Here is a 14,191-nt window from a genome sequence, read left to right as displayed (position 1 = left end):
TAGTATTGTATCCATAGCTATAATATAGAATATATATATAGCACTGCCACTTATTCCTATCTTTTAGAGCATTGGCATGGTAGGAACAAACAATGCTCAAGTCAGTGCGTCCAAAGAGTTAAGAGTGATCAGACACCATGGACATTGGACAGGTTTTTAAGAGTGATCACACACCATGGGACAGGGTTTTAAAGGGGAACTCCAACATTTTGGGAAATTAGCTTATTTAACATCTTCCCTGGAGTTAGACAAGAAGATAGTGATACATACCTTTTTTGTCTCTGTGCGTGCATTTAGCTTTGGGAATAGACGCTCCGTTAGCATAGCTTAGCTTCATCACTGGAAGTGAGGCAGATCCGTAGCCTTACAGTGCCTTACAGTGTATTGCAAGGTCTGACATTGACCAAACTTGATATGCATGACCTTGGTGGGCTCTAGGTCAACTCCTGAAAAGGGGGTCAATGTCAGACCTTGCAATCAAAAGTTAGGGGGCGCACTGAAATTATGGCAAGGGTTATTAGCCCCCTAACTTTTGATTGCAAAGTCTGACATTGACCCCCTTTTCAGGAGTTGACCTAGAGCCCACCAAGGTCATGCATATCAAGTTTGGTCAATGTCAGACCTTGCAATACACTGTAAGGCACTGTAAGGCTACGGATCTGCCTCACTTCCAGTGATGAAGCTAAGCTATGCTAACGGAGTGTCTATTCCCAAAGCTAAATGCACGCACAGAGACAAAAAAGGTATGCATCTTCTTGTCTAACTCCAGGGAAGATGTTAAATAAGCTAATTTCCCAAAATGTTGGAGTTCCCCTTTAAGGTAAAGGAGTAGGACGATGAGTATTGACAAATAAGACATCTCAAATCAAATCAACAAGAATAATGTAGCAAGCTATAAATACACAGTATCACGAAGAAAATACAGTTTGGTCATAATTGCCCATTTGCATTGTCTGAAAAATACTGTGCATCAGGGCCTAATGGTAAATGGTGGTTTGGTTTTATCCAAAGTGCTTTACAATTTTGTTCCAGACATTCACCCATTAACACACCAACTGCGGAGGCAACAATGGAAGGTGCCAACCTGCTCATCGGGAGCAATTAGGGGTTAAGTGTCTCGCTCAAGGATACTTCGACAAGCTGCCCCGGTGGAGCGGGAATCAAACCAGGAACCTTCTGATTACCAGACGACTGCTCTACCTCCTGAGCCACTATCGCCCCCAATATATATATATATATATATATATATATATATATATATATACATATACATATACATATATATATATATAATATTATGACACACTCAAAGAAAGGTATCTGGATTTTTTTTACCTGAAAGGGTGCACCTGTCATGTCCATCTAACTAACTAATTGACTAATTAACTAACTAGCCCAGGTTGAGAAGGAGTTGGATAGGAAACCTCTAGTGTTGGGAGCAGGACAAGACACACAGGTCAGCACACAGTATTTAAACCTCTAGTGTTGGGAGCAGGACAAGACACACAGGTCAGCACACAGTATTTAGCCAAGCAGTCATCATTCTAGGGCTACATGTTGTGTATCTACAGTCAAACACGTGGGTGGCATGAGGGGACCCGTCTCTAGATGGGTGCAGGCCCATGTTCTCCTGTTGCACACTGCACCCTTCAGGTGAAGGACACACGCGCGTCGGATGGAGAACTCACTTGTGCTGTCGATCAGGGAAGCAGCCCCGTTCCGACAGGCTCGCTTTGAAAGTGTCAAAAGGATGAAAAGTCACAGACATCAACGGACGCCAAATCAAGGAGCACTGAGCCCACGTTAGTCAATATATAAGTGGCAAAGGAGACGCCACAAGGGAGAGGAAACGCTATAGACATGTGCAGAGTTCTCATTTGTAGCACTATTCAAACGGATTCATTAGTTTACATTGTGTCAAAAAACACAGCGTTTTTTATTCTCGATTTTCATACATATTGCAAAATGTTAGTTTGCTATTCTTGGGCAAATGCAAGGGAACATATTTAAATGAATAATGAAATAACAAACTTGAACGTCAATGTTAAAAAGACAAGGCCGGTGGAATTGTATTTATTTCTTAATGTCAACATAGCCTAGGAAAAGACCACAAGCTACAATGCATTGTAGGCCACGTTGACAATAAGAACTAATTCAAACCGGCTTGTCCTTCATGGGGTGGTGTGTCCTCGTTGTTAGTGTCACAGCCCACAAGTTCTTAGGTTATCTGTGGTGGTTGCAGGCGGGCCGGATACATAGCCGAGCAGAGGAAGGAACGTGGTACGTGCAAGATGAGACATTATTGATGTATCTTATTTGTGGATTGATAATGTGGTGGTATTAGAAGCAATTGGTCTATTATTATGTGTTTTGTCTTTTAGCTTTATACTGGTGTATGTCTGCTTGTTTGGATGTGTGTGTGTGTGTGTGTGTGTGTGTGTGTGTGCGTGTGTGTGTGTGTGTGTGTGTGTGTGTGTGTGTGTGTGTGTGTGTGTGTGTGTGTGTGTGTGCGTGTGCGTGTGTGTGTGTGTGTGTGTGTGTGTGTGTGTGTGCGTGTGTGTGTGTGTACCTTAATAGGCTTCTCCACGTCTCCCCCACAGAGAGCCCTCAGGGGGACTCTGAAGGGCTTCCATGTAGGGTTCAAGTTATACGTCACCACCTGTCAAACCAGAGGGACAGCGGTCATGATTAAGCAGCATCTTCCTGCTTCAGATATTATAGCATCACTATCCGCCTCACATACACACTGTTACAACACAGGACAGGACACGCAACCTTTTCATCCAGCAGCCCCAGAGGCCGATAGATGGATTCTAAAACCACTAACCACTTTTCAAAGCATAGCGCCTCTACGACTGGTAATGTCACTGACTCACTCACTCACTCGCTATGTCAGTCAGTCACTCGTTCGCTCGCGGTTAGCCATTCTGCCGAGACAATGTGCTTTGTGCAAGACGGGTTATCTTCACATGACACTGTGTTGTTGTTTGAATAGAGTGTCCAAATAATGGTTGGTTCCTTGCCGAAGTGGCTGGTGGAGTAGACCGACTTACAAATGGCAACTGAACTGTACCAGCATTTGGCTATTGACTGGTGCTAATTATCCACGGCTATGAAGTACACAACGAGTACACAACGACATCCCCCCGAGTGTGTGTGTGTGTGTGTGTGTGAACTGGTGTGGTTCTGTACCTCTGTTCTGTGGGCCAGCTGCCATCCAGTGTCCGTCTGCTTGTAGATTTCCAGGAAAGGGTCGGACTTCCCGAAGAAATCCTGAAAAAGAAGCATTCCAGATTTCCAACTGTTTCTGGTAAAAAAAAAAAAAAAAAACACAAAAAAACAAGAGATTGACAAATGATACCTTTTTGTCCAGTTTCCTAGCGGAGACCTCAAAGATCGCCATTCTGTTGTCCGTTATTTCTTCAGCAATGATCTGCAAAATGTAAACACAAAGTAGCCATTGTAGATTAAGATTAAGAATGATCAAGAGTCTACATTGAGCTTCCTGCCTTGCAAGATAATAATAACGGTTCACCCTAGGGCTGGGTGGCACGTCATATCATATCACTGACAACAGTGTGCATCCATGCTGGCATACCAGCCCTAATGTATCCCTGCCAAAAATACTACGCATGAGAGCCACTTACACTGATGGTCCCTTTCCCTGCAAGACTCCTGTTCTTCAAGAGCAGAGGTCGAGCCAGCTGCCTAGACGACACAATCTAGACACACACACACACACACACACACACACACACACAAACACTTGATTTGAAGGGTCAGTCACTCTCACATGGCAATAAAGGACATTCCGTTAATCAGTCATGAACAGAAGGTACAATACTGGAACACGGATTGGGTTAATGAATGAATCAAAGCGAAGGAGAACACCATTATGTTATCAAACACAATGTGCTAAATTCTGTGTTCCAATGCTATCTACAGGCAACTTATGTAGCTTATGACAATCTCATGACACACCAGACTCCTTGTGTTTTATAATCCCATGTCATAATCAGGGTTTCAGATTAAGGGAGTGTCCGTCGACCTAGGGCTGATAAGAATTGTGTCCAAGACAAGACAAAACGGATTTAGACACATCGTGGGATGAAAGAAAGGCTGAATTCATATTCCAACCACAACTATGGGACGTTTCCTTGACGGTTGTGAAAAAGGTAGCAGCCCTGGTCATAATGACTCGTAATGTTGGTCTATGTCATTTTCTGGTGTGTAATACTGTAATTATTAGACTTACAATACAGTTATGGAACGTCACTACCATATTATTAGGACTATGACACAAAGTGCACTTAAAATAAAGTAGAGCTAATGATTATTTAAAAATCCCCTCCACACATGTTTTTAACACTTTAGAAATGACTGGAAAATGGCTCAGCAACATTCCTACACCTTTGTCCTCATTGAGAATGCAAGACCGCAGGGGCGGCTACGTGGCGTAGTGGGCAAGGCGCTCGCCACGAATGCGGAGACGCTGGGATCGCCTGTTCGATCCCAGCGCTCCACATTGCTTTCAGTTTAGCTGGTCGTTCATACTAATACACATTGGCCGTATTAGGGGCTGGGAAACTGATGGGTGGGGATCGGGCGTTGTGGACAGCGACTACTACAGGTCGGTTGGTGCGCCTGCGCAGTAGAATCAGGAAGTGTCGGGGGAAGCGTGAGCCTCCCACGCGTTACTCCTCGCCACTGAGAGATCGAGCTGCGCAGGTGAAAAGATGCGACTGCTGTTACCTCAAGTACCGGAGGGGACTTGTGCTATGTATGACTTAGTCCACATTGCAGCCGGCTTGTCGGAGGCAAGAAACAGCGTTCGTGACAGGGGAGGGTTGAATTGGACCATACGAAATTGGGATGGGAGAAAATATAGAAAATGGGAGAAAAAGTGGACAAAAAATAAATAAAGAGAATGCAAGACCGCCCCTCTTCTACCAAACCTGTTAACAGACCGCCCCCCCTTCAACCCCTCATGTCTTCCCCCAAACCTGTTAACAGACCTTCAACCCCTCATGTCTTTCTCCACCTAAATGCTTCGCCAAAAATGTGTTTCATCCAAACATAACACTTCTTAGCTTATACAATATTGTTATAACTAAGAGATCCACTGAAAAATAAATATTTTTGTGCATAGATCACCAGATGTATCGACATATAAAACTGGTTTCACATTCGCTATTAGCATTTCCTGGACAATAGGTCACACAGGCCAGCTCAGATGTAAAGTAAGTACAGAGAGCCCCCCCCCCCCCCCCCCCCCGCTTCAGTGGAGGAATGTGAAAATGGTGCTCTGGTTTTGCACAAATAACAATTTGTATAGTCAAAGTCATGTCTCAAAGTCATACAATTAATAGGAGTTAACAATAGAAAAAACATGTTTCTGAGTGGAGGGGTCCTTTAAATAATCGATTCATCCAACAATTGAGTACCTCAGATGAAGAACCACATAAATCAGTTTTATGTTTTCAGAGGAACAATATTTTCAAACTTTATTATTATTATCTTGTGATACCATCACATTCACACTCCAAGTGATTTAGATCCAACTTCACAACTGCAAATACATGGGCTGTCCCATTTCAAAACTGACTTATATGGTTCATCGGTGCAAGGGTTCATCAATTAATTGGGCAGTTTAAATTATAAATGTTCCTCTAAAACACACAATTGAAAATGTACATTCAAGTTTACTTGCGTCTTATTTCCCGCCCATGAACGCACACTGAAATCAAGCAAACGCATGGATGGGACTTTTTAGAACACTTTAGAACAATCTTAAAGCTTTCTGAATGAAATGATGATTCTTTTGTGTTTCCATCAGACACTTTGAATCATTCATCTGCCACCGATGAAATGTTTCGAAGCATCGATTATGTTTTGTAATTAGGGATGTTCGATATTATCAGCCGATATCGGCATTAAAATGTGATATTGGAAAATATCGGTATCCAATTTTTTTTTCTTTTTTACATTTCTATAACGTTTATTTACCCAGGCAAGCAAGTAAGAACAAATTCTGATTTTATTTATTGTCAAAAGTATGCATAATGTTGTGTTAATTCCACAACAAGAGATATGTAATGTTAATTACCTGAAATTATTCCATTTTTGGGGGGGGGGAAACCCTGCATATATCGGTATCGGTTGATATCGGTATCGGAAATTAAGAGTTGTACAATATCGGTATATCGGTATCGGTAAAAAAGCCAATATCGAGCATCCCTATTTGTAATCAATATGTTCGATTCAGTCCTAAAAACGAAGTGTTATTGTGTTGTACCACGTCACACTCACCTGACCCAGAGTACACTCCAGCTCCCCCAGGAAGTCATCATCTCCCAGGTCATAGGTGTCGTTGTCGATGTCATACAGCGCAAACTTCAGCTTCTGCACCATCTCAAAGTAGTAGTCGATCACAAACTTCTTGGCAAACTTCGGGTTGAGGCAATTGTCGACTTTCTCTGTGCGGCCGAACTGACGAGTAAAGACGAGTTTCAGAGTCAAGGGTTCTTTTCTTTCCATACTTTATGAGTCAAGACACATTTGGGTTCGATAGTGATAGTTAGATGTGATGACTAAGCGCTGCACCGATGTGAAAATGATGGCCGATATACGGATAACCAATATTAACATTCCTGTTATGGCCAATAACCAATATTACCAAAGTCGATATGATCTGTATAAATCATACATACTACATACTATTTTTGTACATACTGAAACAACGATAGCCCACAATCCACTGCAGCGTTATTGTCACATAATGTTACCCAAACAAAGTGTGTGGCAAAACAAATTAAAACACACACAGGCAATTGTTCACAGCGGCCCCGTTTTGCTCATCAGACCGATACCGATCACAGATACTGGCCAACACCAATATGGTGCCAGTCTGAATAATGGAGATACTGTAGGTGCATGTTCAACCTCTAACCCTTTCTTTTTTTTGTATCCACTTTTTCTCCCATTTTCTATTTTTCTCCCATCCCAATTTTCATATCGTCCAATTCAACCCTCCCCTGTCTTCGAACGTTGTTTCTTGCCTCCCACAAGCCGGCTGCAATGTGGACTAAGTCATACATAGCACGAGTCCCCTCCGATACTCGAGGTAACAGCCGTCGCATCTTTTCACCTGCGCGGCTCGATCTTTCAGCGTCGGGGGTCTGGGCTTTGGAGGGGCCCCGCCCCTGTCGCTTCTTGATTCTACTGCGCAGGCGCACCAATCGACCTGTAGGAGTCGCTGTCCACAACGCACGATCCCCACCCTTCAGTTTCCCTCCCCGTAATACGGCCAATGTGTATTACTGTGGACGACCAGCTAAACTGAAAGCAATGTGGAGAGCGGGGCTCGAACAGGAGGCATCCTGTTCGAGCCTAGTCTCCAGCATTCGTTGCGAGCGCCTTGCCCACTGCGCCACGTAGCCGCCCTTTCAACCTCTAACCTTTATGCTGAAATTAAACGTCTCATTACAAAACACTGATGAATCCAGCACTGTGATCCAACACCATGTTAATTGTTGTTGTTTTTTAAAGGGATAGTTCAGATCTTTGGACATTGAGTTGTAATGAAATACTTACCAGAGTAATAGTGCAGATACCTCCTCTTTATTATTATTTTTTTTCTTCTTTTTACTTACTTTTTTTCACTGTATGAAGCACACTCTCAGGGGCTCATACAGAACCAAGCATTTCACCGTAAAGTACCTGTATTTTATTGTGATATTTAATAAACAAACTTTAGCTTTACTGGCCGAGTCTCGTGGTCGGAGTTCTAGTTCTAGCCGGGTACCGAGGAACCGGGAAGCATCAGACGGGCAGCAAGCGGGGATTCTGGGACACTAATGGCACCTTAACGTCCAAAAAGCCAAACTATCCCTTTAAGTGCAAGTGACTAACCCGTTACCCAACCTCAACAAAACACCTTGTTTCAATTGAGCCTATTGGCAGAAACATTCATACTACTGGAATAGGTAAGTGTGTGTAGAGAACTACTAACCTTCATACTGTATTTGACCTATTATGCACTCTGCTACTAAGGAATCTACAGTACCTTGCCTATATTACTACCTACTATGCTAATAATATTGTCTGCCAGGGTTGTACCCTTCCTGCTGGCCTGTTGTACAGAACTTGTAAGTCGCTTTGGACAAAAGCATCAGCTAAATGACACTTTTCGGACTATAAGCCGCGGCTTTTTCCCCCATTTTTCGACCCTGCGGCTTATATAACGGTGCGGCTTATATGTGACTCGACGTGACCAAACCCGAAAATGTTAAAATCAAAATATTGCTTTTTTGACTGCATTGAAATGTTATTTATCTGTTCCCTTATTTGCTAAACTTAATACAACTTGTAAATGAGTTAATTCTTGTTATTTGTCCGACAGTATTGTGTCCCAATGGTAATTACATATGGTAATTAAACATTAAAACACCTGCGGCTTATATATGTACACATCATTCAATTTAGCTGCTGCGGCTTATAGTCAGGTGCGGCTTATAGTGCGAAAAGTACGGTAATTGTAAATGTACAATGAGGACTCCTCCTACTGACCTCGTACCACTGGGAGCCCGTAGTGTTCTGGAGCAGCACACACAGGGGGTCCGACTTGGAGAAGACATCCATGTCCAGGAGGTTCTCACACGAGACGGTCAGCTCCACTCTGGACATACACTGAGTGGCCCCGGGCCCTGCCATCGGGGCCCCGCCTGCCGCCATGACAGTTTGTGGGACACACGCGCCGACACACACTGGCAGATATGAACGCGCAGACACACACACTGGTAGACCTACGATAATGGAGAAAAGGGTATATTATATGCCACTACTGGTTGCCACAGAGACGGAAATAAAAAAAAAAACTCTGCATCCCTGTGTGCCCTCAGCCCATAGGGGTGGAATCATCAGAGGTGCCCTCAGCCCACCCACTTCCTCTTAGGGGTGGAATCACCAGAGGTGCCCTGGCTCAGCCCACCCACTTCCTTAGGGGTGGGAATCACCAGAGGTGCCCTCAGCCCACCCACTTCCTTAGGGGTGTGAATCACCAGAGGTGCCCTCAGTCCACCCACTTCCTTAGGGGTGGGAATCACAAGAAGAGGTGCCCTCAGCCCACCCACTTCCTTAGGGGTGGGAATCACCAGAGGTGACCTCAGCCCACCCACTTCCTCTTAGGGGTGGGAATCACCAGAGGTGCCCTCAGCCCACCCACTACCTCTTAGGGGTGGAATCACCAGAGGTGCCCTCAGCCCACCCACTTCCTCTTAGGGGTGGGAATCACCAGAGGTGCCCTCAGCCCACCCACTTCCTCTTAGGGGTGGGAATCACCAGAGGTGCCCTCAGCCCACCCACTACCTCTTAGGGGTGGAATCACCAGAGGTGCCCTCAGCCCACCCACTTCCTTAGGGGTGGGAATCACCAGAGGTGCCCTCAGCCCACCCACTTCCTCTTAGGGGTGGGAATCACCAGAGGTCAAGTGATAAGATATTATCACGATATTGCAATTGCGATTCATTACCTTTTCTCAACTGCAAATTATGCCCCGTTACAGTCAGGGAAACTTGGAAGGGACATTGTGAAGGAAAAAGGGAGGGTCATTGCGTCACTGTGTAGTGCATGAACACACATAATTGGTGTGGAAACTTTCAGTTTGGCTGACATTGAGTTGAATGGGATCAGCCATCTCCTCGTTTATGAGCCGTCATTTAAACAGTTTATTATCTCGGATGTCAGAATCATTGGCAATCTATTGCATTGTTAACTAGCTAACGTTTGATTGGTTGATGTACAGTATATTTCCTCGGATAGCTTGTATATTCCTTCTTTCAGTTGTTTCCTTGTTGCAGTGTTTTGCTAATACTACTAACTATTGCAATAGGTAACAGGAAACATACAGGGCCCCAAGCTGTTCCCCTAGCAACGGAATTCTTCTGAAAAGTTCTACTTTTATTATTCATCGCCACTTTCTAGCTAATAGATTCACTATGGTCCACAGATAATTAGCTTGATTGATTGAACATTTTATTAACAGATTGCAGAATGGGTACAGTACAGTACAGCTCAATACATACAATTGTTAAGGGGATGCAGACCAGAGAAAGACTTTCGTCTTGTTTACATCAGGGTCCCCCATTTTCAATTCATCATAACATATATGACATACATGACATACAGATAGACAGTACTGCTACATCTATACATTTATGACATACCAGATTTGCAAATACAGTACTGTTTGTGATGGAAAAGAGTCCAGAAAAGAGAGTATATACAGGTAGGTAAAGTGTAGCTGGGCAGGATAGGATAAATAAATAACAACACATCAGTGGTTTTCAACGTGGGGTCCAGAGACCACCAGAGCAGAGGGAGGCTTCAGGGGGTCTCCACATACGGTATAAGAGTAACTATTTTGATCAGTTTGATTTTCCCCATTGTTTTTCTCCTCAGTATAGTAGACAATTGTGGAACTCTGGTCTTAATCTAGCTCTATTGACGAGCTTTGTATGTATATACAAAGCTCGTCAATAGAGCTAGTCTTAACTCAATCTAACAACAAACAAACATATCATTTTTCTTTTCAAAAGCACCTAGCCACTGGTAATAACACACCAGATGTTTATCATTGCCATTGGCATTGGAATTAGAATGCAACATTATAATTTAGCTATTATCCCCAGAAACGACGTTAAAGCCTGAACAAAACTACTACCGCTACTGTTCCTAATTTATGCAAATCGTCAGCTTGTGACTGCAACTTGTTCCTGTTTGCGGACGACTCAGCCCTGCTGGTCTCTGACAAGAACAAGTTACAGGTTGAAAAAACCCTCAGCTCAGAACTAGGCAAAAATCTGCATATGGCTCGCTGATAACAAACTATCATTACACATGGGCAAAACAGAGTCCATTCTCTTCGGTTCAAATAACAAACTCAGCAAGACCGACGGCTTCTCAGTTACAGTGGGTGACAATATTGTCACAAGGAAAGAAGATAATATTACCTACCTGGGTTCAATAGAGTGACAAAATGGCATCCAATGTAATAAAAAAAGTCAACCAAAGAACTCGATTCTTGTACCGGATCTCCTCACTGGTAAACAAGAATACCCTGAAGACTCTGGCAGGAGCACTCATTCAAGGGTACTACGACTATGCTTGCACCTCATGGTACCAAAGCACCTCAAAGGCGCTAAAAACAAAATTACAAACATCTCAAAACAAACTGGTCAGACTACTGCTTGACCTTACTCCTAGAACCCACCTCACCCCTGCCCACTTTGACAACCTAGGATGGCTTAGAGACAGTAGACGACAGAGTACAGCAACTTGCAATGGGCCTGGTCTACAAGATACACTACACGACCAAGGTACCCATGTACATGTCAAAATACTTCCCAAAGGTCAGTGAATACCACGATCACAAGCCAGAGGGAGCTCCACAAATCATGTTAAACCCAGATTCGGCTCAAACAAGGGACTAAACACGTTTCGCAATTATGCCACATCAATGTGGAACGCACTACCCAAAGCTGTAAAGGAATGTGAATCACTACCCACTTTCAAAAAACACTCTCAAAAAACACCTACGGGAGACTGCAATTCGAAACTGGCCCCTGTAAATGTCCTAACACAACCCCCTCCAATGTACAGTAAAAATTACCAAGTATGGTCTTGTCAATATTCCAATGTACATTGTTGCTTGTACAGTTGTACAGTGTCCCCCACCCACCCCTCCTACCCAACCTCCCCCCCCCCCCCACTCCTACCCACCCCCCCCCCCCCCCCAACCACCTCCAATGTACAGTTTCTATGTCAAATGTATATACTTCTTTTCTGGACTCTTTTCGTATCACAAACAGTACTGTATTTGCAAATCTGGTATGTCGTAAATGTATAGATGTAGCAGTACTGTCTATCTGTATGTCATATATGTTACGATGAATTGAAAATGATGTAAACAAGACGAAAGTCTTTCTCTGGTCTGCATCCCCTTAACAATTGTATGTATTGAGCTGTACTGTACTGTACCCATTCTGCAATCTGTTAATAAAGTTTTCAATCAATCAATCAATCAAAGCACCCAGGCAGCAGGCACCAACAGCGTCTCTCTCTGTTTCACTCCCTCACACAAACGTACGACCGATTTCTTGAAAAAGTAAAGTTGTGGAACATTTCTGTCTTTTTACTTCCACGTCTGGTGGGTGTGGTCTGTGTTTTTCCTCACCAACGTTACTATGCTAACGTTTACTGGCTAGAGAGCATGGTTAACTAACAGCTTACGGTTAAAAAAAATATAGCAGTCGTGTCACACTAGTGTGATGGGACTAATTATTTCTACTACGAGCCGATGAGGATCCTAGAATGGCCAGAAACGAGTAGCGACTAATGATTTGGTAAATGCTTACCCCCTGATGTGAGATGTGTAGCTACTGTCTGTTAGTCTGTAATGCAATGCAGCAGGAAAATACATTCGAGTGGGCGGTGCCGTACTGTTCTTCTTCTTCTAATGGATTTCCGGCAGACTAGGTACATCTATTGCATTGCTGCTGCCATCCATCGGTTGATACAACTCTGTATGATTTGATTTGATTTGATTAGGGATCCCCATTAGCTGGTGCCATAGCAACCAGCTAGTCTTCCTGGGGTCCACACACACAAAAAAACATACAAAAACAATTATTATTGCACAAATAAAATTATTAAAAGTCAGTACACACAATGCATAATGAAACTACTGTAACAATTAAGATAGCTAAAATTACATTACAGTGTAAAACAAAAACTAAAAATTACTTTACAATGTTAAAAACAATTTAAGATTATTTTAAAAAGTGAACCTACTGTAAATGCAGCAGAGGTTTTGAGGCAGGTTATTCCAAAGAGTTAATGCTCTAAAAATAAAAGATCTCCTTAAAGCGTTGGTTTTAGGACCTATACGCAATTCAAGCTGCCCACTACTGGAACCTCTAGTCTAGTGTAATGATAGATTGCTGGAAAAGCGTCTTGCTTCGCTGCCAACTGAAATTATTTTCTCAATGCACCTATATCAATTACCAAGGCACATGCCCACATGCAGCATATAAACAGGTGTATGTGTCACATGTTGACAAGTCCCTTTTTCATATAAGCAATGTGGATTTACTGTTCAGATTGTGTGGATTACCCATTTTTCCGCCCCAGGATATGTGCTATATAGCCTAGTGACATGAATGTGGAATTATGGTGTAAATTAATAGCTCTAGGCTAGGGAATATGAAATAATCAAGGGTTGAGACCTGAGATGCATGCTTTTATCACATAAATGCAGGTGATCGGGGTTATCCACTGAAGCCAGTTAAATGACTGCCAACCCAACAGGAGCGCAATTATAACGGGTGCACAAGAGCCATATTGAGTGCATTTATTTAGCAGGATACATAATAGTGGTTACGAGTTTGTATTTTCCATTGGGTTGCACAGATAGCAATTTGTTTCAGTGACTTGTTCATTTCAGCCATTACAGTGCAAATGTTGGGTCAGCTTGTAATTTATTTCTGTCAATGTGCTGGTTCTGATGCTTCAGTCAACACCCTTCCTCCTGAGTGTCCACTGGAATGGACAACTTCATTGGATTTATTTATTCTCAAAAAATATTTAAAACCATACGATTAAATATTGTTTTTAATAAAAAGCTGAATATTATTTTGTGTCATGTTTCCAAATAAGATTGTTCACAACTAAATGCTTTCTACCTTCAATTTGTTTATTAGATGACCTCCATGATCAATCTCGCTCTCAGTGAAGTTTATCTTTATAGTTTGCTTATGGCCATTATTCCACATTCCACAAACAGGCATGTTCCCATGGGGGTATTTAATTACCATATGGTTGATTAGGGGCGTTTCTGTATGCAAATACTTATAATCGTGCACAAGCATAGACGGTAAGAACAATTGGTATTTATCAACAGGAGTCTGCATACGACCTGTGCACGCACGTTTGATAAATCCCAATTTTTCTGTGCATATAGACATATTAAAAATTCCGTGCGTAGGAACGAAAATAGAACACTTTCTAGTTTTCAAGTTTCAAGTTTCAAGTTTCTTTAATAGTTGTCATACAGAAGTACAGAATACTTTCATACAAAATGCTTCTTACTGTTACGCTCCAGAGACTGTGCTAGACAAGATAGTATCAAATAACA

At 42.7% G+C, this 14,191-nt stretch overlaps 1 protein-coding gene across 2 annotated transcripts in view; it reads right to left on the bottom strand.

Moving 5' to 3' along the window:
- LOC311238505 (copine-3-like) overlaps nt 1-12,455 on the bottom strand; it is a 40,646-nt gene extending 28,191 nt beyond the window's left edge. For both annotated transcript variants that reach the window (XM_084326595.1, XM_084326596.1), the window contains exons 1-7: nt 12,414-12,455; nt 8,569-8,804; nt 6,310-6,489; nt 3,648-3,722; nt 3,362-3,433; nt 3,193-3,273; nt 2,570-2,659 (exon numbers count right to left, since the gene is read on the bottom strand). In XM_084326595.1, coding sequence (XP_084182721.1) covers nt 2,570-2,659; nt 3,193-3,273; nt 3,362-3,433; nt 3,648-3,722; nt 6,310-6,489; nt 8,569-8,733 — 663 coding nt within the window. In that variant the 5' untranslated portion in view covers nt 8,734-8,804; nt 12,414-12,455. The remainder of the gene's footprint in view (nt 1-2,569; nt 2,660-3,192; nt 3,274-3,361; nt 3,434-3,647; nt 3,723-6,309; nt 6,490-8,568; nt 8,805-12,413) is intronic.
- Between the last annotated feature and the right edge of the window lie 1,736 nt (nt 12,456-14,191).

The sequence above is a fragment of the Notolepis coatsorum genome (genome assembly GCF_963971535.1).
Source record: "Notolepis coatsorum genome assembly, chromosome: 12".
Taxonomy (NCBI): Eukaryota; Metazoa; Chordata; class Actinopteri; order Aulopiformes; family Paralepididae; genus Notolepis; species Notolepis coatsorum.
This window is presented reverse-complemented; position numbering and strand designations above follow the sequence as displayed.